This window comes from Colossoma macropomum, unplaced genomic scaffold (assembly GCF_904425465.1).
Source record: "Colossoma macropomum unplaced genomic scaffold, Colossoma_macropomum, whole genome shotgun sequence".
Taxonomy (NCBI): domain Eukaryota; kingdom Metazoa; phylum Chordata; class Actinopteri; order Characiformes; family Serrasalmidae; genus Colossoma; species Colossoma macropomum.
Window position 1 is genome coordinate 13031210 of NW_023494802.1, and position 24013 is coordinate 13055222.

Below are 24013 nucleotides of genomic sequence, written 5' to 3' on the forward strand. Positions count from 1 at the left end.
AGCAGATGTGTACATAATACACATCTGCATTTAATAAATGTTTATGAATCAGCATATCAGCGTCAGCCCAGAATCCCCACATCAGTGCATCCCTAATATTAACATCAGAAATGTAAAATTTAGCACACAAACATCAGCACTTTAAACTATTTAACAATCCAATCAACATGTATCATAGGTCCTTAAGTGTGAGTATCACAATAAAATAAGCCTTTTTCCCACATTTTTGTGTGACAGGTCATTTCCTATTGGCTGGGTTCGAGCATATTAGCTTCTGACTAGCGTGTTAAGGCCATTTCACACCAGACGCGGTAACCGCACCACATGACGCGCCGCGCAGTGCCGCGCGCAGTACGCTCCTTATTTTATATTAATTTATATTAATCCCTTATTTTATATTAATCAATGTAGCCTTTCACACCGGCCGCGCGCGTGAAGCGCAAAAATACGTTGTGGGTCTATCTCTGACGCGTGCCGCGCGCGGCATGCTGGCAGTTTCTATGCAGAAACAGTAGTGGTATTTTATTTTTACGTGTATTAAGATTAGAAGTGATTCACACATTGATGGGTTTGCTGATGACTTTGATTTCGTTTTCTGATGAGATTAGTGTTTCTTCTCGTGCTAAACTTGGTTTTTAACGTCAGGTGCAGGCGGAATATTTTTCTGCTGGTCCGGACGGCTAATTAGCACGATACTGAGAGAAGCCTATTAATCTGTGTCTGAGGATTATAACGAAACAAATTTAGTGAAAATCGGTTGAGTAATAAGGAAGCTGTGGCCGATTTAATCCTGAGACTCATCATCTCTCAATACAAGTGGATTTGTTCACAAGCGGATCTTGACCGCTCCAACATGGCGGACGCGCAGACAATTCGCCTCAGATAGAGAACAACAGGCAACGCGGCATCTAGATATGTGTATCTATGGGTTTAACTCTATGAAAGGTTGACTGAAATGCCTCGAGTCGGTTAATGTTGTGAACACACAGCATCCCCTCCTCTTCATATAGAGCTACGTCACCTGGTGAGAAAGCTCGCAACAGTTACGGCAGCTAGTCAAGATTTCATCGTTGATCTCTTTATGTCATCTACATAAAGTTTATATGAGATAAACGGACAACAGACGTTTATATTGCATGAAAACAACAACCGAGGTCAACATCTGGTGTGAAAAGGGCTTCAGGTCGATGCAGTAAGCTTTGTTTAGTGTTTCTATGATGCAAATAAACAGTCATGGGTCTGGCGATGCCACTGTAAAGTCTTAAACATTGTACTTTTGTGTTGAATGCTCCAATAAACAGAAAATAGAAACAATAATATGCCAACATAAGGCACGTTTTCACGCACTGTATCGGAAAAACGTACTGAATTGAGACATCGCTGTATTGTATCGAGTCTTGTAGCTGGCTGAATCAGTACACCCCTAGCTTAGCTGTCCATACATTTACACATAAGTGTCAGACGTTACATCAGCTTTTTTACATCAACCCACGTTACATGTGCATAATTATAATAATTAGTTCAGAAAAAAATGTTCAACATGTAAATAAAATTATCATTAATTAAAATAATTCTATTAATTACAATTATGGGTCATGCTAGTGGAGATTTTCAGGTTCACTCCAAGTGTAAAGGACATGAAGACGTACATCAAAACAAGTCCACAGAGTAAATAAGCATCATTTACTCACATGAAGGACTGCAGAGCTCCGAGGGCGAAGGGTGAAGGGATCCCGGTTAACATTAACAACAACACAACAGTGTACGAGTCCATATTCCCGCAGGACCCACCACCCTGTGTCCACAGACAGCAGTAAAACATCACCCGAATATTAAACTACTTCAGTTCGACTGTTTCAGTTACAGCCACACGCGCACCGTCCCGCGCGCTGCTGCTGTGTGGAGAAACACTGAGTAACTCGGACATGAGGCGAATCCTCACATCACTCACACAGGACACTGAAATACTTCTGGGTTTAAATGGGAACATCTCCTCTTGTTGCTCTTCCATCTTTTAAGATAAACCGCATAAATGCGAGAATTTCGTACGTAAATGTCAACGAAAATAAACTAAGTTGAAGTTTAAATTAAAATGTTGGTACTCTGCCGCCATCTTGTGGCGAAAGCTATAATAGACGCACCAGGTCATGATCACAGTAGCAGGAATTCCACAAAGAACATGAAGAAATCCAGTTATTTTAAAGCCTTTTTACTTCACTTATAACTTACTTATAACAAAAGCTGTGAAACTTCAGGCAGCCTTTTTATTCCACAGTTCAGAAAAACAGCAGTTACAGATAAGTACTGTACAGTACAGAAGGCATTAAACTAATAAACTTGCATCAATTAAAATTATCTTTACATAACTTTCACATTTGTTGTGATTTTTCTATTTTAGGACACTGTTACTGGTTCTTACACTCAGGTCATATTTTGTTGCTTTAACATTTTATTATACATAATCTATCTACTTTGGACCCAGTGTGCAATTTGATTCTGAACTTGATTCAGCAGATCTGGGCCAAAACATATTTGCTATGTGGGCGATGGGCTGCATCCAAAACCACATACTAACCTACTAGATAGGCTGCGTCCAAAACCATGTACTACTATACTATAAATACTATACTACTGAAGGCACTTCGCTGCGGTTCTGCAGCCATAGCACATCAAAACAGTAACTCCAATAGTAGTGCATTTAGCAGTATGGTAGAATGCGGTTTTGGGCGCAGCCCTGGTCCTGCTATTTAGCAGACTGTTCTACTTTCAAATCATGGTTCATAAACAGTGCATTAATATAAGTAATGCAAAATGAAGATGGCCTAAAGAGGACAAATTATTTTTTTTTAAAAAAAGCATTTATCTCTGTATGACAAACACTGCAATTTATTAATATGCATGTTGGCACAGTTACTGTATACAGCCTTAAAGTAATTGGCACAACACAATATGTTCATTACATTATATTTCTGTCACTTAAAACAATTCATCAATAGACTATTAACGTGTATTTGATAGTGATAAGCATAATATTAGCAATGACAATACCATATACAAGTTCTTTAATATACATTTTCTGCACAGTGAAACAGTCCACTACAAGCTCAGGTTAAAACGTGAAAATGTAGATCACAAAACAATAAATAACAGTGCTCATTTTAAAAGGTGCAGCCGGGAGCACCCCATTAATTAAATACCAGTTTATTCAGTTTTTATTCAGACAGTAGAGATGTGCAATGCACTTCATGGGGCTTGCAGTGGACTTCGTCAAAAACAAGTAAACATTTTGAAAAACCTCTCATGTAAGGATCCAAACTTGTTACAGCATCTTAAAAACATGAAAACCTACCCAATACCCACCTACTGTCAGTGAATAACAACACTTAACACTTCTGTATTGTTTTGGTCTTTAACATCAATAAATGGGCATCATGGCCTAAAACTAGCATTTAATGTTATTCGTTGTGTTATTCAGAATTCTGTGGTGAAGCATTCCATCAGTATTCCATCCTTCAGCCTCATTTTTGTGATATTTTTTTTTTGCATCCACTAGTGTTCTCTCACTAATACCCAGCATATAAATATGTCTATAAAGAAATGCACTGCTGTACAATACTTGCATTTGCCAGCTAGTGGGGGAGGCGGACAAACAGCTCACCTTCATGTATCTGCCCCAAAACACGTATAGTTTTGCATGAGTGCTTCCCACCTTCAAGCTACATCATCAGACCGGGGGTTTTCTTTCCTTTAAACCCTAAAATCTCAGTCTTGAGACTACAGCTGTAGGAGGCGGGCAGGCATGTTTACAACAGATGTAGCGATAGTTACATTTTTCATTTTGGCTGGAGTGCCCCTTTAACTTCTGGAGCCCTAAGCCTAAACTAATTCTAGGCATTTTTTGCTACCACCACATTTGTGTCACAGTGGCCTCATTTATAACTGCGGTATGTAAGTGTTGCAGGTCTTTTTTTTTAATAAAACAGGTACAATGGAGATTCCCCCTATTGAAGTTTAGGGGTTAAATAAAGGAAACCACTTCGTAGCATAAAAAAATACATATTTAAATTAATAAATTAAAATAAGTTTTGTTTGTCTTGTGCTATAGCCACACCAACAATAAAAAATAAATCAAACAGGCCAGCATCTAATACTGTGTTCCTACTGATGACTATCAGAAAAGCCTACCATACTCGACACTTCACATGTGGATTCATTGGACTACCTGGTTTGCAGTGAAAAGCTTCAGAAAAGGCATCAAAGTTCTGCAAGGATCCCAGGACTCTGAGAACAGAAACAGACAGCAGTGGCAGTGATAGAGGATGAACTGGACTATGTGAGAGTTCAGCAGATGAGAAAAGCAGCAGTTGTTTACCTGTAGTTCAGGGGGCTGTGGGAATCTGTCCTGATGGACTGGCTGGCATACTCTGGCCGATACGTGCCACACCAAACCTGAAATAATTCGCTCTGGTTACGGCACTGGCAATTCAAATAAAAATGCTCTATCATGTTGATCCATCACAGTAAGGTATTACTGCATGCTGTGTCTAAGGTCTACTGCACTGTTAAATATGAAAGGGTCAATAACTGCTGAAAAATAATTTTAAAAAATCCTGCTTTTTTTAAATAAGAGTTCCATGAAGTATGTAAACATTGCAAGTTTTGAAACTTACATTCATATATGGAAACTAACCAGCCTGTTTTTAAATCAATATGGTTGTAATGTCACAACAGTGTCAGCATATTTTCTCATTAAACTGATTATTTAGATAAATTGCAGGGTTGACACAGCTCTGACCTGTGCAAAGTTCAGGAAGAAGAGTTGCTCATTGTTCAGATCCAGACCAGGTAAGTAGGGCTCCTCTCCCTCTGCTTCACGCCATTTCTTATAGGCCTGCAGGGAAAATTTAATTGTAACTGTATCTAAGAAATCATATAGAGGCCTCATGAATGAATGTGCATGTACCTTGTATGCCTGGCGTACTCCTCCATTATCTGCAATATTTTCTCCCAACGTACTGATGCCGCACACCTGCCACAGAGAAGGTTTATATTTACAATTACCCAAGAACTACAACATGAATTTTTCCTTTAAAAGAAAAGTTTCAGACTCACTGTGCTAGCTGACTACCTGAGTTACAAGAAGCAAACAGAAACCCAAAACTCATGATAGGATTCTTGTAAACTTACATTCTGCCCCCCTGCAAGGTCCCACGAAAAATTCCCATACTGCTGCACCATACACTGTGACTGGGCCCTGAAGTGTTCAGCAGAGAAATTACTCCACCAATTCAGCATGTTTCCATCTTTGTCAAACTTCCGTCCTGCATTAGACATGTTACAGATGAGCTATGGTATTTTTAAAGCCTGCTAGATTGGATTCACATTTTAAGTATGACATACCATTATCATCAAAACCATGAGTGATTTCATGACCAATAACCATCCCGATCCCTCCGAAGTTGAGGGCCTGCAGCTGATCCTTGCTGTAGAAGGGAGGCTGTAGAATCCCAGCAGGAAACACTGTAGGACACAGACAACAAGACAGACCAGGCCAGGGTGGTTAAAAAGAGAGACAGTTATAATATTTTTATAAATATTAATTTATAATTTGTGAAATCTGACGGACTGAACCGTCTACTGATCAGTGCAATGCCGCACAAATACAGTTTATATAACAGGAAACTGCACTTTCTTGGCGTTTTGAAATAAATGAATTTGACAGACAACGTAAATAGATTCAAAACATACCATTCACTCATTAGTCAATTTAGACACTGAGCTGCAAAGAATTTCTGAATTCATCCTGGTTATGCTGTGACAACCATTCATATATGTACATATGGCTGCCCGTTACCTACAAAACCTACAACGGTTTAGCCGCCCATTCACAAAAAAAGCATTATTAGGTGAGGATGTGGGGTAAAATGTTCCTGACTGTCAGAAAACAAATGCATCTTTGCAGCTTTCCAAAAGATCTAGACATCCAAAAAGTGTCTAAGATTTCAGTTTTTTTTTTGGTGTCTAAACTTGCTAAGCTGCTTTTTGAACAAGCCCATCAAAACTGAGGTCATTTTCGATATCTCGGTCCTAAAAATAAAATAACAAAAATTCACAGAGAGCAAAAGCTCGTCAGACCAGAAACCTCTTGTATGCTTCACATTATGATGTCTAAAAAGCTGCCATAAGTGATATTAAGCCTAGTGAAACAGTGAATATACACATTGTTAATGTGTTGTTGCTAGAAATTAGCATTATCTCTGGGGAGGAAAACTGATGGCATGAATCAAAGTCTGTACTACGCAACCACTCTGAAATTCTAAGCCAACCTGTCTGATCTGCAATAGTTGCTATTATAAAAGAGGATCACAGCTATCAGCCACAGCTCACATAAACTAGCCTCTGTAACACATTCTGCACCAGGGCTCCTATCTTGTGAAAAAAGAAACTCTTTTCTATAGTAGATAATGCTAGAATGCTAAATAATGCTACAATATCCCTATATGTGCTCACACGTTGCAACAGTTAGTGGTGGTAGAACAGTGTTCAATACTTTATCCTTTTAGAAATTAAACATAACTGAAAACTGAAACTGAAAAAAAAAAAACATTAGGAAAGGGTTGGGGCTGGATCTGGCCCATGAGCCACTATTTGACTATCCTGGTTCAAAGGGATAAAAAAGGCTGGAAAATGCTTTTGTAAAAATGAATTATGACCATCTTTTTAATAGATAAATCACCACATGCACATACTTAATGCAAAGACATACAAAAAACCATAAAATTCAAGAAAAAATATGGAATATAGCCTCTAATCCACAAGTCCTTACCAATCTGGTTTCTGTTGGGTGAGTAGAAGGCGTTCACCACTGCTGCTCCAATCATCCAACTGTCAGAGCAATGTACACAATAGCAATCACAGGTGGTGTCTGACGCTCCTCAAACAACAGCTGTTAGAAAATCCCTTATTGATGGACAGGAAATCTTCATACAAAGTTTATAGTAAAGACCCTCCAATACATGCCAAATTAGGGATAAACTCACAAATCTGTGTCTACTGGTTCCCTCAGTTTCCTCAGGCTCTTCTGAGCAGCTGCACGTACATTTTTCAACATGTTCTCAAAGTATGCATCCTTGCTGAAGTTAAGCTGTATTCACAGAGAGAATATACATCATTTTGAAAATAAATAAGATTAAAATACGTTTTTAATAAGAATAAGTCAGATTCTCATATAAGACTGTGTGGGATAGAGAAGAAATAGCAGGAGTTGTTTCCTTAGTACATGTTTATATTCCAGATCAAGTCTGTCATTCTCCTCCTCCAGAATAAAATCAGGGTAACCAATCTGATCTTTTATAGCCATGGCCTAAAACACAAATTAGTATCAGGTTTAGCTCTACAGAACATCAGTCATCACAACTGCTTGCAATAGGTATGTTTGAACTACTTCCTTCAGTTTTCTTTTTAAAGAAAATAATATGAATTCTCCTACTATATAGCACAAAAAATACTGCCTTTTTGTGGTGTTATCTTGCCTTATCTCTCGCCATACGCTTGGACTTATCATCCATCCAGTTCAGCTCTTCCAGCGTCTCTACGAAAGCCTCCTGAATTCTACTGATGAGCTCACGGACCTATCAAACAGAAAATAGAGCATTTGCTCCAGAAGTGTAAAGACTCACCTTAAATCAGAGGTGCCCAATCATGGTCCTGGAGATCTAATCCCTACAGCCACACACTCCAGGGAGAGATCAGATCCAACATACCTGGCTCTAATATTCAGATGCCCCTTGAAAGACTTCATTACTTGGTTCAGGTGTGTTAGATTAGAAGTGGAGCTAGGTGGTAGATCTCCAGGATCAGTAATGAGCATCCCCGCCTGGATGTGCATTGAGTTGGTTACCATGCGTTTGCTTTCCCCTGCAAATGTCTGCTGGACATACAGAGCTCCGACAGCATTCTCCATAGAGTTCTGGACGTAGCGAACACAGTCTCTCCAACGTGCATCCACTAATGTGTTTCTGTACAAGGCCTAGTGCAGACAACAGGGCTTTGTTTCAGTCAAACACAGAGCATGTTGGTATTACTACCTTCCAGTACTGTGCTGTCACTCACTTTTCTATACTGTGCCCTGGCATCCTTAAAGCGACGGCTCAGGCTGCTGACTTTGTCTGTGATGAGGTGCCAGGTTAGATAGTTCCTCAAAGTCCTGCAGAACCGGAAAGAACAATTCATTATATTGTAGGGATGTAAAATGATATCAGAATCATATCAGGATCAAACAGACATTTAGATTTGACTGCTTTTTAACTGATATTTGATTATTATTGTACTCTGGAGGCGACGCTGGGCTGCTGTAATAAAATGTCTGCATTGTACTGATTGAATGAATTTGTATTTGAATTTGAGTTTGAGTTTGTAATCCTATAGAACAACAATTTCATTCTTCCATAATGGCAATCCAGGTAGACGCCGTCCCAATTTTATAGATGTTTATGTATCAGCGCATTTGTATGCAAAAAATATCGGATGCTGGCATCAGCCCACGTTGCCCATATCCCATATTTCCAATTCCCTATTAAATTCAATTCACTTTTTACAACAGACTTTGTCACAAAGCAGCTCTCTACAATTCCATATTCAGTACTCTGATAAGCCTAGGGTGAAAAACTCCCCAAGAGCTTCCGTCCTCCTCTTGTTGATACCAGATAGTAAATAAACAGATGAGACTTAATGAGTATTATGTTTGTTTGCTCTGATTTCTTTAAACAGAGCTATCCAGAACAAACAGCGGAGAGATCTGTGAGATAAAACAATGATTACATGAATTCACTTCCGCACACAGAGCTTGTTCTTGAACACATGCACCCAAATGCATCTGATTCAGTTCCTCCTCAAATTCACACTCTTTTTTTTCTCAAAAAAAGGTTTGAGAAAGATTTACACCTTTCTCAAACCTTTTCTAAATGCCGTAGTTGCAGTGTTGTTAGGTGCCGATTCCTTTCAGTGCTCCTGAGGACTCATTTTTGGCCAATTTTGACAGCCCTAGTCCTGAGACAAATGAGCAGCATGTGTAATGTGAACAGTAGCTTGGACATGAATGAGGCCTCTCAGCAGCATGGTCATGTCAGGGAGTCATGCAGCTAACTTGATATGAAATGTAATAGTTCAAAGTTTCAGTTGTGAGTGCCTTAAGATGCCATGTCCACCGTACTGTGTTCCACTGCACATTTTATACTGGAAACGCTATTATTTTTATAAAATGTTATAAGTTATGGTTTACTCTGCAGCTTGTTTTTTGCTGTCACTGAGGTATAGGCTACATTGTGCAAATGCTTTAACACTAAAAGTTGCTCTTCAAATTTTATTTTGAATGTCTGAATTCTGCTGACCAATCAAAAATACTGTGTGTGAAAACAGTTTAAACAAAATGAAACAGCAGAGTCATGTTGTGGACTACGTATTTCTTCCTTTAGGGGAGTAAAATATGTGTTTCACAGTTTGAGCATGATATTATTTAGATGGCTAGATGAAGCAAAGTGCATCCAGACAAATATATTATTAACAGCTTAGCTGTTTAAGAGAGGGAAAAGATTGGTATCGGTATCTGCAGAAACTCAAGGTTGCGGTATTGGACATGAAAAGGTGGTATAGAGCCACCCCTAGCAAGGGCTGACAGACATTAAGCTAAGATTAAGTGACCCTTATTAGTCCCACCATGGGGAAATTTCACCTCTGCACTAGGGGGCAGTGAGCACTAGGGGGCAGTGAGCACGAAGGGGCAGTGAGCACACTTGCCCGGAGCAGTGGGCGGCCCTATCCACGTTAACAGATGTTGTTAGAGGTCTCACCTGTTGCTGTATCTGGCAAGCACCTCACCAAGCCTCTGCAAGTATGGTGTGCAGTACACCACAACCTCCTCATCAGGCTGAACTTTTATGAACACTTCTGCCAGGACACCAAGCACAAAACGTGTCCAGTTGAACCCCTGCAGAGGAAAAGAAACATCTACCTTGCACGTCCTACCGAAAAAACAATGGAAAAGAGCATCAGAGTACTTACATTTAGAGGGAATGTTCTGTGTAAATCAAGTAGCGTCATCTTGTTATAGAGAAGAGTAACATCCTGTCTCTCCTGAGCTGGGCTGGTCACCTGAGAAAAACAAGGGCAGCTGCATCCATGCAGACATGTTCAGTACAATTCAGCTTAAAAAGTAAAGCTGATTATAACTGTTAACAATACAATCCAGCTTCAAAATGGAAAGCTGTCCTTATGTTAAATGGAAACTCCACTGATTTGTCAAAATGTCTGCATAATTGAACTGTTTGGAGTGAAACAGTTAATTGTAGAAAAACTTACTAACTCATATTTTGTTATAGTAGTGGTAAAAGGAACCAGGGATCATGATGTCTATAACTGAAAACAGTTTAAATAATATTTTATTTACAATGCAAAACAACTAGTAAATTTACACATGATTTATGCTGATAATGGTATAACAGTTTTAAATTTTGAAAACACACGTTTTCTTTGTGGACCTTTTTTCTTGCAAAGCCCTAAATGTATCTCATTGCCATTAATGGGTTTTACAGTATATTTTAGGTCAAAACTTTATCTGAAAACAATCATAAAACATGAACCATTTAATGCAATATCTTCCTGGGAGGTAGCTTTTAGAGGTAGTAAATGCTTTGGGACATCTGGTTCCTCACCTCTACCACTGTAAACAATACTTGATAAGTTTCTCTAGAAACTTTTTTCCACATCAGACCACTTTGCATGATTTTGTTTACATTGTAATCATTTAATTATGCAGACATTTTGAAAATTAGGTGGAATTCCCCTTTAAAAAGTTTAACCCTATTTGAATATGGCTGTATTTGTCTATTACATTTGCAATGTCCGTCTCCAGCTGCATCACTTGCAATGCATCCTTTCGAACCCTGGCCTCATCACTTGTCAAGTTTCTGGCCTCACGTGTCATCTGCATGACCGATATCATGAACTGAAGGTATGCCTCACGCACCTGTTAGACATGTATAAAGTATATGCAAGCAGAACTAATATACATAACCTACACATGCATTGCACTATGTGGTAATAAAAATAAATACTTTTTTGCTGCTTGTAAGGTCTAGTACCATTTTATATTCCCCTTCCTCGCTGAAATAGTAATCTCGAGTTGGTAACCCTTGTCCTGGTTGATCAATCTGTCATAAGCAATGTAGAACAGGACACTGATTATCTCTGCAAAGTAATTACAGTTAAAAAGAATCCAAGAATCCAATTATGGAGAATAATTTCAGTCTAACGTACATAGAGGACATGCTGGTTTGAATCCCGATCATCCGTCCACACAAACAGGTCAAACAGTACCCTTTTGTGGAAATGGGAGATGAACATAGCCAATGTGTCCTCCAGACTCCACTCATAGTCTTTTCATAAGCAAGAGTTAAATGGCAGTCAGAGAACATACATCTTAATGTAACTGTGTATAATCAGGATTAATGCACACAACAAATTTACGCAATTATTTTTACCAATGCATATTAAACCTATTATCTAACTCAAGACATATTCATTCCTTCCTTACTACACTGTTCACGTGCACCTTTAGGGTCTAATACAGTACACAAATGATGAAGGTGGATGAAGTGACCTGCTGTAGCATTCCAGTCGTCGGAGGCAACAGGCCAGCCCCCAACATAATCAATGAGGGCCAGCAAAGGCCGAGAACCTCGCTTCTCAATTAAACCTGAACAGAACACCACAAAAGACAGCACAGAGCAGTAGAACATGCACGCTACAAAATCATGGTCCATTTTTATTATTATAATCATAATTACTATATCATTAGTGAATTAGCAAATACTTTAGTTTGCATCATACCACAGTATCAACTCACTCTCATTCATGCAGGACGTATACAGAACCTTTGCCTTTTGAAAAGCCTCACGATCCAGCTCACTTTCTACCTCCAAAACACCTACAAGAGAAAAATATAATCTACATACATCATTTCTGGTCATGAAATACTGTCATATCATGTGTTCTGTTCCACTGCGAACATCACAAACAAAACAAAACCTTGTACCTCTACCATTTCTTTTAATTTTAACCTTTTTTATTTTACATAATTTGAAAATATCATTTCCACTGCACTTCCTACTGTGTCAGCATTTCATGAGGAACAGACCAACAGCAACATGACCTACGACAAAACCTTATTTTATCTTACATTAAAAGTTAAGAATGTTTTTTTCTCTGTAAAGTTATTGCTCTATCTTTATGTGGCACCAACGCTCTGGAGGAACAGTTTTGTTCCACTGTAAACATATTGCAACCTTGTACCTCCATTTTTGTTTTCCTTTATATTTTACATAATATGACAATGTAATTTCCACTGCCCTTTCTACTGCATCAAAATTTCTTAAGGAACAGACCAACAGAAATGATCCAAAATGACTTAGGATAAAATCTTGTTACACTAAAAGTTGATTTTGTTTTTGCTGCTCCTGTAAGGAGATAAACTGTGATTCAGACAGCAACAATATGAATGAGTTGATATTAAAGTTGTTCTTAATCTTAATCTTGATGTCTCTGAGCAGGTTAATCACAGTGATAGCAAGAGACTCTGGACCATATAATAGCAGCCCTTACCTTTAAGTATGGTTTCCAGTTCATCTCTGAGGATGTCAAAGACACTGTAGCGAGAGCTGGTCTCTGGGACCACGTGACGGTCCAACCAGCCGCCACAAGCGTATCTATAAAAGTTCTGGCACGGCTCCACACCTTGGTCCATGTTTTGAAGAAGTCGTGCAGCTAAAACAGAGAGTAAACATTGAGTATATAGATCTGCACTACAATAGTGGAGTAAGCAACATATCACAGTTTAATCACTATGAGTAAAACACAAAATGTAACTCTTCTTACATTAAAAACAAGCTGACTTGCATCTTGCAGTGGTCCCGCATTTAGAATTTTGGTCTACAGACTAGGAGAATTATCTCCTGGTGATGTATCTTGAAGGTGGGAGGAACTTTTAACAATTTACAATTACAATTTGGAAATTACAACTGCTTTAGGGTGTATTTTTAGGGACAGGCTGTTTGAATTGTCTTGATGTTCTTAAACAGAATTACTGCTAGGAAATCAAACATTTATTGCAACTGAGTAACTGTTACTGTCTTCAAATCACCACTAAAATGGAGAGAATTGATTACTCACAGAAATGACTCACCAGATAAGAACAAACTAAAGGCTGACGTTAGTGAGGCAGCTGGCTATCTAGATATTTTACCTTAGTTTGGCTTCTTTTCTCTCATAGAAAGGACAAAAAACTTATCTCTGATGTCCATTTTGTGCTGAATGGCGATAGAATCACTATTTTCTTTGTGATTCTGTTCGACAACTAAGGTTAATGTTACGCTACTGCCGGCTTGGTTGTATTCATTAGCCTATAGATCAGTAGTCGAAACCTGGGGCGGAGCACCTTGAGGGGGTGGGAGAGGTTATGTGAGTATAAGGATGTCCAGTCTCATCACAGCAATTGTTTACTTAATCAGGTATTTGAGTAATTGAATGTTAAACTTTCCATTTCCTTTGGATTTAGATGTGAAGCACTGTACCCGTTTATTTGTAACAGCATAAAATATCTTCTAACTGGAATTTGTTAAAATAGGACAAAATGGAAATTGGATATTAATAAAATGGGACAAAATATACTTGTGTGGCTGTCAATATAATTGTACTGAATCTAGCCTGTGTGTGGGAAACACTGCCTATAGGTTTAAAACTGATCTCAGGATTCTGTCTAACTCTGTAAGATTGTGTGAACAATTATGGTTTTACTGTGCAAAAAAAAAAAAAAAAGTTAGAAATGCTAACTAGAATCAGCAGGTGAGCAATTAAACTTCACTTACCCGAAGTAACACAGGAAGGGGTGGTACAGACATTTCTGTAGCTCTGACATCCTGTGCACACAAAATAACTGCTCTAGATTATGCAAAAAAAAATATCTGGACATTTGTGTTATGGAAAACTATGTATCTTTTACGTAAGGGATTAGAAATGCAAAGCAGTAAACTCAATATCAGGGTTTTCCATATTTTTGTCTTTATGAACTTGTCCATTCACACTGAAGAGAATAATGCCAGATTGTAATGTGCTATTGTAGAGTTGTTTTTGTGCACATCAGTCCAGGGGGGGGCCTGTTGGCTGTGTGCTGCTAGAATTCAGCTGTGTCAGCCGTGCTATTGTAGCCTCTGTTGGCAGCACTGATGATGAAACAGCAGATTACAGTTGAGGAAAATCTAATGAAAGGCTCATCAACATTAAACAAGTGGAAACAGTCCACTTCCAGATTATGGGCTGTTGAATATTTATACTGAACTTGAGACAAACTGGCATATTTCCCAAAGGCTAAGTCAGGGGCAGTGTCCAAAACCACGTTACTGTACTATAAAGGCCAAAAAAGGACACCACCAACAGTCGGGCATTCACTAAATAATACAGTAGTGGGTGGTGGTGTTTTTGGACACAGCCAGTGTTTCCCAGGTGAAGTCCTGCACTGCACAGTTCTCCTGCACTTGAGTCACATGATTAGATAATGATGATCAAGTCCTTCATTATCTGAATCTGCAGAAGAGCACCAAACTCTGTAGCGCAGGGGTGTCCAGTCTTATCCGCGGAGGGCCGATTTGACTGCAGGTTTTCTCTTCAACAAAGCAGGAGGTCACCTGATGAAACATTTGAAGACTAAGACCAACAAGTCAGGTGTGCTTCAGCTTGTTTAGAGTGAAAACTTGCAGCCACTTTGGCTCTTTGCGGATAAGACTGGACACCCTTGCTGTAGTGCAATGGACCACAGCAGGGTTTCCTTGTGCAGTGTTTAGTGTTTTCCCTGTTTCCAACACACCTGATCCAACTCAACAGCTCAGTATTCAATTAAAGTGGAAGGGAACTAACTCAAATGTGCGGGGAAGTGGGCCTCCTGTGTTTCTCAACTGTGGACCTCCAGAATCACTGGGCTAAATATTATAGTGTTTTTCTGACCTGTGGGCTTAAAGGCTTACCCTCTGAGGACTCTACACTCCTCAGCACTCTTGCACTGCCAAATTGACCTTTTGGAGAAATTAAACAATAATTAAAACCGTTTTGTGAGGACAGGGCTCAATAAAACACATACAACATTAACTTCTACTCAGAAAAAAGTGAAATACGTCGAATAAATATGTAATATTAATAATGAGGGCGTGTCTTGTTACATTTCTATCTTCTAAACGTGTGGTATTTTTGTTAGCTTAGCAACTGTCCTCGTGTGAAACGCGCTCACCTTTCACTGTGGCCACGTAAATGGCGCTGAGTCCCGCTAACGCACAGCTGACTGCCAAAAGCAGCACGGAGAGTCCGATCTCCACCGCGCTCCATCGCTCTTTTCTCAGCTTTCCGTCGTTCATGCTGCCTTATGTTCTGCCGCCCCCACTCTTCCTCTTCTCCTCTTCATTAAGAGTGATGTTGGGAGCTTAACTTTGTCCTTGGCACATGACCAAACCCGTGGGAGTAACTGCTGATGCTGATGCCATTCAGAGCACGGACAGCGGCTCAACGCTCTTTAGTGACACTGTCAGGAGAACCTGAGCCTGCACTGGTGTGACTGTGTTTGAATTCCCCCTCTCTCTGTGCTGTATTTCAGTAAATTACAGTGTTTGCACCAACCAAATACCACTCAAGTGTCAGATTAGGCTGATTAAACAGGATTAAGTAAATACTGAAACTTCAGTGGGAACAAATTCCAAGAAATATGCAAGTCCAGAACAATGAAGCGAAAATAGCAGACAGCCTGCAACAGAGAGAATAAGCAGTGCAGAACAGTTTGAGCATAAATAGTAGTCATTTACAGTGCGACTAAAATAGGAAAGGTTTACAGCTAAGGAATTAAATTAACTCTGTGCTCCAGGTGCAACATGTGTACTGTAATTAAACCAGCGCCATTACTTTATCCTGTAACTCAGACTCATATGAGACAGCACTGAATTAAGTTTGTTCCCGAAAATCATCACAGTAGGCCTTTTTCACTTTGTGATTTTATTAACTGTCTGTTTGTGACATATTGCATCAGAACATTTTAGTTTCTAATATTATTTAGACCTGTAGATCATATTTTTGAAAGCAAATCAAATCTTTACAGCTGTTGTGAGATATAGGTATGTGTTTCATGTATTTAGATGAATGATCATTTTATGACATTAATAATGAACTAAAATTTGGAAGTGAATATCAAACAAGATCTGAAACCCTACACAGCATGTCTGTCTGCTCTGTAGCGCATTGAATAGAATGCTAAATTTAAAATGTAATGTTCGGTTTTATGAACATAAATGAGGATGTCATTTATCCCATTAGAGCGCTTTGCTATAATATGATAGAACTATTCATCTGTATTCCCATATAACGCCATATATTCATTCCTACCATGATAAATCAGAGGCCAAATAGGGGTAAAGTGTGAACAAGGTAAATGGGTACGGACTGATACAACTTGCAAATGATTGCAGTAGTTAGTTTGTTTTGATTCCAGTCCTCAGGGACCTCCATACAGTTTGGCTCTGTCTCATCTTCCAACACATCTGAATTAAACGGTCAAAACTGAGTACCTGGAACAACTGTGCTGGGAGCTGGGACAAAGCAAAATTATGGACTGTTTGTGGGTTCATGAGGACCTGATTGGGAAACTGAGAATTTTACAAACAACACAAATCAAGGGTGGATTAATAAATCCTGGGCCCCTGTGCTCCATGGGACCCCCTTTCCACAACACCCAGTCCTTACCCACCATATGCACCATACGACTAGCATCATATTCTATCATTAACTACTTATGTTAACTGTCACTCATTAGCTCAGGCTTACAGTTAGGACCCAACCGAACATTTCACTTGCTTGTTATAAATTCAGACATACACATCAATAACATGTCCAAATGTATTTCAAATTCTAAAGCTGTTCTTTCATTGGCTCAAGTTATATCAACTCACTACATCTTAATAAAATAAGCTATTATAAATCTAGGCTAAGTCAAGGCCCCTCGACCCATGCCCTACAGCCACAGTTGGTAATCTGTTACTGACGCAAACTGTTGGTTAGCTTATTCATAAGCTCCATCTGTATCTCAATACTGCTGTTTAGTGTACAATACATGGACCAGAGACCTCCCGCTTTACTCTGGCCCTTAGTCGCCGCAGCTCTGTGTGGCTGCTGTCCACTTTCAGGCCACTCTCTATCAGGTACCAGGCCTTGTCCAGCTGCTGCTCTCCATAATGGCGCAAGGCAAATCGCAAGAAGACTTCGGCCAGGCGGGGCCTGCCTGGGCCAGCGTCCACACACAGCAGCGCCTGCTCCGGGTGCAGCTCCAGGGCCTGAGAGAAGTCATGCAGAGCAAGTTCATCGCGGGAGCAGAGCAGCAGGCTGCGGCCACGTCGACACAGGTCCTCAGCCCACACCGCAGGTTCTTCGCTGCTGTCCGGACTGTGCAAGCAGATGACCTGGTCCAGGTCTGATACTGCCCGCTCGTGGAGGCCGAGGTGGGCTAGGCATGCCGCACGCTGCCGCAGGTGCTGGAGCTTTGTGCCACCCACTGCTTGCACAGCAACCGTCAGCAAAGTTAGGGCACGCTCCCACTGTCCACTCTCAGAGACACCGCTGGCCTCCTGAGATGCTGCCTGGAAGGGGAAAGAGAGGAGAATACTTTATCTAGACACTGAGCTTCACCATGACAATTATGGGTGTACAAATACCAAGATAAATCACTTTTTAGGCGATCAATAAGCTGCATTACAGGTAGTCAGGTGAAAATAATAAGTAAAACATTGATTTCCTTATTGAATTTATGTTTGAATAACCCGAGTTATTATAAGCAAGAAAAACATGCTGCATGGAACAATGTTATGTGCTCATTCAACATTTTCTTTTGCTACAAAATCAGTATTTTAGTTTATTACTTCTCTGTATTATCAAACACAAACAGATGCGCCACTGACTGGAGGAAAATCAAATTGCAGTGGTTAACCAAGTACTGAGAGGGTTCATATTAATGACTGCAACATACAATGATGGGCGACTGAAAGTTTTTGTCCTGCTTTTAGCAGTCCATGGTTGTTTGGCAACAATAGGCTACTCTAAATAAACTATAAACACCATCTTTTTGGTGGAAGAATTGTAATTAATTACAACTTACACTGCTTATTAAAAATGACTGTCATCATCATGGCATCATATTTTATTATGTCATTGTTTTATAAAAGCAAAACAGCACTTAATCCTGTGCGTTACAGTAATTTTACTATGAGTAAGGATGTTTTAGGCACTCCGCTTCACACTGTTCCTAAGAACACCCATTAAATGAGATAAAATCATAGCTTATACCAAATATTTCTTCATTAATTCTTCCAGATAATTAATTATCTGTAATTAGTCAAAATGCCCACTTTTAATCTGAAGGTGGTTAGATAACTGCAGTGGTATTAGAATTTTAGAATTGATAATAATTGATTCTAATAATATTGAATAAAGCACAAATTTTTGGCCAAAAGAAAATTCTCAGGCTAAAAGTCTTTGTTTATTGTTTTTATGGTCTGTATTCCACTGCTGTATGAATAGGTCCTCTAGTCAAATAATTCTGAATCAAAATAATCAAACCAGTAAGCGCTGTCAAATACATCTGAAATACATCACCACAGAACCTGTGGTCAGAAGCTGACCACTGACGAAAATCTTACCTGTGCCAGGCGTCTTCGTTGCTGGGTTTGCATGAGAGCCAGGAGGAAGTCTAGTACCGAGGGCTCTTTCTCAGACACAACACTCAAACATTTGGCTGCCAGTCTGTAGTTCTGCTGCCAGCTCTCCACCACTCCCCGCCGGGCCTGGGCCGCTGCATCACGAGGCTCCTGCCCAAAGACCTGCCGAAGATGCACACCTGCTGCCTTCACCTCCCCTGAGACAGTTCCAAAGAGTTAGAGGTTCTGTCTCATCTACAGCCATGATAATGTTTATGGCAGAAGAATGGAGAGAAGAGTGTTGAAGTAAGACAGAAACTTCACCTTGAGCAAGCAGGGTGTCTATGTAGAGGAGGTGCCACCTCGGATCCCTATAGTCAGTTTTCATAAGCGCTCCGCTAGTAAGAAAGGCTTCTCTGAGACACTCCTCTCGACAGGGTACAGGGTTATTTGACAGAACTGTGGAAAGACTGGCATGGCAGTGCTGCTGAAGCCATTCACAAATAAGTTTTTGGGCCTTGTCTTTCAGGGACAGGATACTCTGTGTGACCTTTTCTGCATCAACCTGAAGAGCTGCCAGTATGTCTTGCGTGGATTCCTGAAAACAATTGAAATGAAAGTACTAATATCAGTTCAGTACAATTAAAAACATGAAAAAAATATAACACGTCTAACCTAACTCTTTTTCTCATCGACATGAGCTACTAATATTTAGAATCAAACACTTAATTTAACCAGACAAAGGTAAGTTGAAGTAATTTGCATTAACAACTACAGGGGGCAGTGCTGCCTAAAAGCTCTCAAATAATTGCTTCTGTTGTGTTGTTGGTCAGCTTGATAAGCCAACACTCAAAACATAAATCAGATACAGATCTTATGATATGTCTAAAAGCCTCAGTGGCCTTGCTCCGATACCATACCTTCTGTTGGTTTAGCATGAGATAGGTAAACCCTCTCCCACACAAGGCTTGCACGTGGTTTGGGTGTTCTTTAAGGATAGAAGTAAAGTCAAAAATGGCAGTCTTCCTCTGGCCCAGTAGAGCATAGCATCTTGCTCTCTCCAACAATGAGTCAATTGCTTCACCACCTAAAGGATCAGAGTTGGTTTAAAATAATCACCTTGAAAACAGTGATTATTTTAGCATTGTGTTTGCTATAAAAGAGATTTTGCAAATTATGAATATCATTAATAAAAAAAAGCAAATACACCTTCCTGGATATCATTGTAAACAGGTTTTCTAAAGTAACAATACAGGAAGTACTGTATGTGACGCAGATTTACTATCAGTAGACTCAACTTCCTCTGAATACCGCAGAGCAGCCTTTCCCAGTCAGACTAACAAATAATTTCTTCCACTGACACCATTGGTCATGTCTGACAAAAACGGATCCCTAGTTCATGGTAACTACTGTGGTTATTTACTCTTTGAGTCACAAATTAACCTAGAGACTTGTTTTTTATATCATTTATCCATCTCATATATACCTGAAGCCATAATGGCAATGGACAGATAGGCCACAGCCTCTCTGATGCCACTTTCTTCCTGTTGGCTGTCCAGAATGCGTTTGGATGCGTTGTGACAGTGTTTCTCCAGGAGTGCCTTGTCTTTTAGAGCTGCCACCGAAAGCAGAGGGCGTAGGCAGCTAGTGTCCCCACAATGGATAAGTTTCTTCAGCAGCTGTAAACCACACCACACAAAAAGATCAGAGAGATGATAATTGTTGTAACCATATGCTGAATTATTTGAAGACAATTGATGGGTTCCAGGAGAGATCTAGAAGGTACCTGGTTGGCATCGTACAGGAAACCACGATGCAGCTGAAGCAGAGCCAGCCGGATGAGGACTGGTGAGCGTGGGGACGAGTGCTCCATGCACAGAAGAAGACGGTATGCCTCCTCAACGCGGTCCAGCTTGTACAAAGCATCTGCTGCGAGGATCTGGGCTGCATCTACACCTGGCTGCAACTCCATCAGGAGAACTGCGAGAGCATGCACACCTACAGCCATTCTGAATCATAAAGAAATAACAAGAAAGGTTTTCCACAAAGAGCTAAAAGAGATAAAATGTAATCATTTTATATAATTTAAGCCCTAAATTCCAAAGAACAGAAGGTGGTTCCAACTCGACTTTTATTCCTCTCTTGTAACTACACAACTCATACAAAAGTTCCATTAAAGTAACTCAGTATGTAGTAACTAAATAAGATATCTTAGGATTAATAGCTCAATAAGAAGCCTGGAGTTTAAGAGGTTAAAATAGCTACAGGTGGGATTTCTAAACTAACACAAGCTAAAATTCTTGTGAGCACACTTTTCCTTGGTCACCCTTTGCATCTCCATGTTGCACAGGTTCCATTCATAATACAGGCACACTACATTTGTCATATTAGTTGAACAAGATGAGTTATGGTGTTGGTTAACAACACTACATGCAATGTATTCCTAGTCTACTATTAAGAATTCATTATGGCTGTTGAGGTGCTTACTGATGGGGCACTGGAGTATAAGGAAGTATATATCTGTCTTGAGAACAACAATGGGGCTTCACTGGAAGTTCCTACATCTAATTTATCATGCAAAACTTCACACTCCTCGTGCTTTTCTTATAATCCTTTGAAGGCACTTTTTTTTCAAGTACATGACGCTTACACATTGACAGTATACTGATTATGTTGACTCTTGCACTTGTCGAAAGCAAAGTGACAGGAAAACCTGTCTGAGTAAGTGTGAAAAAGCTCATGGGCGCCAGTGCGATGGTAACACTGGCATAAATAATACTTCCTCTTGTCTAGACCATATGCCAGATTACTTGCAGCTTTGGGAGGAACTGGAAGGTCTAGATCATTCTGATACTCTGAATAAAAGTAGGATGATATGAAAAAGACATTAAAACAGATTTGAACCAGAACTGTTTCACTTGTCTGGGTGCATAAGTACTAATATCTCTGTAAAAATCTGTCCACAAATTCATTCAACTCTATTACAGTTATTCACAAAACATTTTAGGGCATCATGAAATGTCAGATTTCACCATGACTCAGAATTAGCTTTAAAAATACACTGAATACACACATCATAGAAGGAACCGTTTACACACTTGGAGTAAAAACAATTATAATACGATTCCAAAATCAAAAGCAGTTGAATCACCAAATTCATCTGAATGCATTGTTGACAAGTCTTACTGCCTCTGCTCTATTACCAAGAAATGCTTGCAGATAGAGCAGAGGGCCTTTGGTGTTAGACAGATCTGAAAACAAGCAAGTGAGAGCTCAGGTTAACTCAAGTGTTTAGTGCTCAGACGAGGCATTCTTTTCCCTTCGAGAAGAGAGGAACATCGAGCAAAGATCTCATCTGAGCCCCAGTTCCTAGGAAGACAGAGTCCATTGGGATGCATTTGTCTGAAGGTGATGATTCAGCTGCACTGATTCTGGAAAGCTGGATTATAATTATATAATTTGATCAATATTATAGAGCACTGAATAGAATTGATTATAATAATATTCAAATATATCCTTTTACACCGCTAGTATGCAGTGATACAGTACCCTTCCCTGTTGATGCCGTAACTCTCTTTTGTCTGCGTAGAGGGCTGTTCATTGCTCAGTTGATGATCCTGGCCTGCACTGGTACCTGAACTGTTACTTTGCTCTACAACTTCTTCTAGCATAGCCCTTCCCTGCTCCAGGAGCACGGTGCACAGGAGCCCTCGGTAGTTCCACGGCACCAGACACCTCACGGTCAGCGCTGTGTCCTGATGCTGGAGCCGGCTTGCTGTGACATAATCCAAAGCGGTCAGGTAGTGTGAGCCAGCCATCATCCGCAACAGCCCCCTGCCACAGAGCGCACGGACACAACTCGGAGGGTGAGGAGCATTGTGCTCGATTACAGCCTGGAAATCTTCCAGAGCTCCTTTATGGTCCTCACAGAGCAGACGGGCAAAGCCTCGCAGCACCTGCACTGTGTTTTGGTAGCTCTGCTGGGTCGGGGCAGCAGCGGCTAGTTGGCTGCTGATAGACAGGGCCTCTCTAAACTCACCACGGAGGAGCAGGCAGTCTGCCAGCCGCACCCGCAGCTCCCTGCCCCCTCCATCAGGCTCTAAGTGGCATAGAGCTCGCAGCTGAGCGATGACAGGGTCCAATAACTCCAATCCCTCAGAGGAACGCAAGTCAGGCCTGACTAATACCGTCTCCCTGAAGCTGGACAGACCTCTCTCGGCCTGCTGCCGCAGCTGGATGCGGGCCGCCACTCCTGCCCCACTTTCGGAGAAAAGTCTCTGGAACTGCAACCTGGCTGTCGCTGGATGAACGGCAAACCCTTCACCAAGGTCTGAACAAGCTTCCTTTGCCCGTCCACCAGTGGAAAAATAGGCAGCCGCTCTGGCGACTAACAAACTAGCTTCCCTCTCTGGTGCCATTCCCTGTGCAGCCAAGTCCAGATTTGACTTTGTGTCACTTGATTCAGCCAACCTCAAAGCCAACGACAAAGTCTCAGCACTTTCCTCAAATTTATTAAGAGAAAACAAGACAGCTGCTTGAAGCTCCCTCACCAAAATGTTTTCAGGTGAAATAGCAACCAGAAACTCAACCGATTCCAAGGGAGATAGTTCATCAGGCTTTTGTTTACAGTTTGTAGTCCTTTCCAATTTGCATCCATCATGAAGAATGGGGAATTTGTGCGACATCTGCTCAAAAAAAGCTTTGACTATTCGAGGCACGTGCTCCACTTGCCGACCCTTGACCAGTCGTACTGTCTCTGATCTATTTCCAAGGAAAGCCTGCAGATAGAGCCGAGGACCTTTGTGGTTAGACGGATCAGAAAGCAAGCAGGCAAGAGCTCGAGTCAGCTCCAAAATTAAACGCGTAGGACCCTCAGCACGAGGCATTCTTTTTCCCTCCAGAAGAGCTGAACATCGAGCAAAGATCTCATCTGAGCCCTGGCCAGTCCCAAGCAAGACTGACTCCATTTTAAACAGAGAGGCAGAAACATTATTGGGGCACAAAGTTGACAGGAACACTGCAGCAAGCCCTTTGTTAAGGCCCTCCATTGAGTTCTGTGACACCTCATGTCCATCAAGCCAGGCCTCCAGACCAGAAATCACCTGGTCCAAACAGGACTTATCCAAGCTGCGCATATGCGCCATAGTTGATCCCGCATGACTCCCAAATGCTCTAGTATACAGAGCTGCTGCTCTCCCAACATCTCCAGTCCAGATGATTTTGTCTCCCTGTCTGCACAGCTC

At 40.6% G+C, this 24013-nt stretch overlaps 3 protein-coding genes across 4 annotated transcripts in view; all 3 read right to left on the reverse strand.

Moving 5' to 3' along the window:
- The window catches only part of megf6a (multiple EGF-like-domains 6a), a 95808-nt gene extending 93789 nt beyond the window's left edge, over positions 1-2019 (reverse strand). The window contains exon 1 of the mRNA XM_036591843.1: positions 1692-2019. Within this exon, the coding sequence (XP_036447736.1) occupies positions 1692-1822 (131 nt within the window). The 5' untranslated portion in view covers positions 1823-2019. The remainder of the gene's footprint in view (positions 1-1691) is intronic.
- Positions 2020-3933: 1914 nt separating this feature from the next.
- On the reverse strand, positions 3934-15559 carry LOC118822568 (membrane metallo-endopeptidase-like 1). 2 transcript variants are annotated; one of them, XM_036591699.1, is made up of 23 exons: positions 15332-15559; positions 15072-15119; positions 13920-13970; positions 12658-12819; positions 11903-11983; positions 11657-11752; positions 11314-11432; positions 11139-11207; positions 10889-11023; positions 10060-10149; positions 9849-9985; positions 8113-8206; positions 7901-8029; positions 7533-7631; positions 7280-7363; positions 7041-7144; positions 6827-6885; positions 5401-5520; positions 5188-5321; positions 4964-5029; positions 4796-4891; positions 4373-4449; positions 3934-4281 (listed from the first exon to the last, which is right to left on the reverse strand). In XM_036591699.1, exons 1-23 carry the CDS (start codon positions 15453-15455, stop codon positions 4182-4184), a joined length of 2274 nt encoding a protein of 757 aa, XP_036447592.1. In that variant the 5' UTR covers positions 15456-15559; the 3' UTR covers positions 3934-4181. The 2 variants fall into 2 exon arrangements, with proteins under 2 accessions (XP_036447592.1, XP_036447593.1); XM_036591700.1 differs by having other exon boundaries at positions 13920-13962; positions 15088-15098; positions 15326-15559.
- Positions 15560-17180: 1621 nt separating this feature from the next.
- On the reverse strand, positions 17181-23461 carry ttc34 (tetratricopeptide repeat domain 34). The gene is made up of 7 exons (XM_036591305.1): positions 22320-23461; positions 20557-20779; positions 20257-20449; positions 19691-19857; positions 19095-19368; positions 18774-18988; positions 17181-17717 (listed from the first exon to the last, which is right to left on the reverse strand). Exons 1-7 carry the CDS (start codon positions 23453-23455, stop codon positions 17181-17183), a joined length of 2745 nt encoding a protein of 914 aa, XP_036447198.1. The 5' UTR covers positions 23456-23461.
- Positions 23462-24013: the final 552 nt, after the last annotated feature.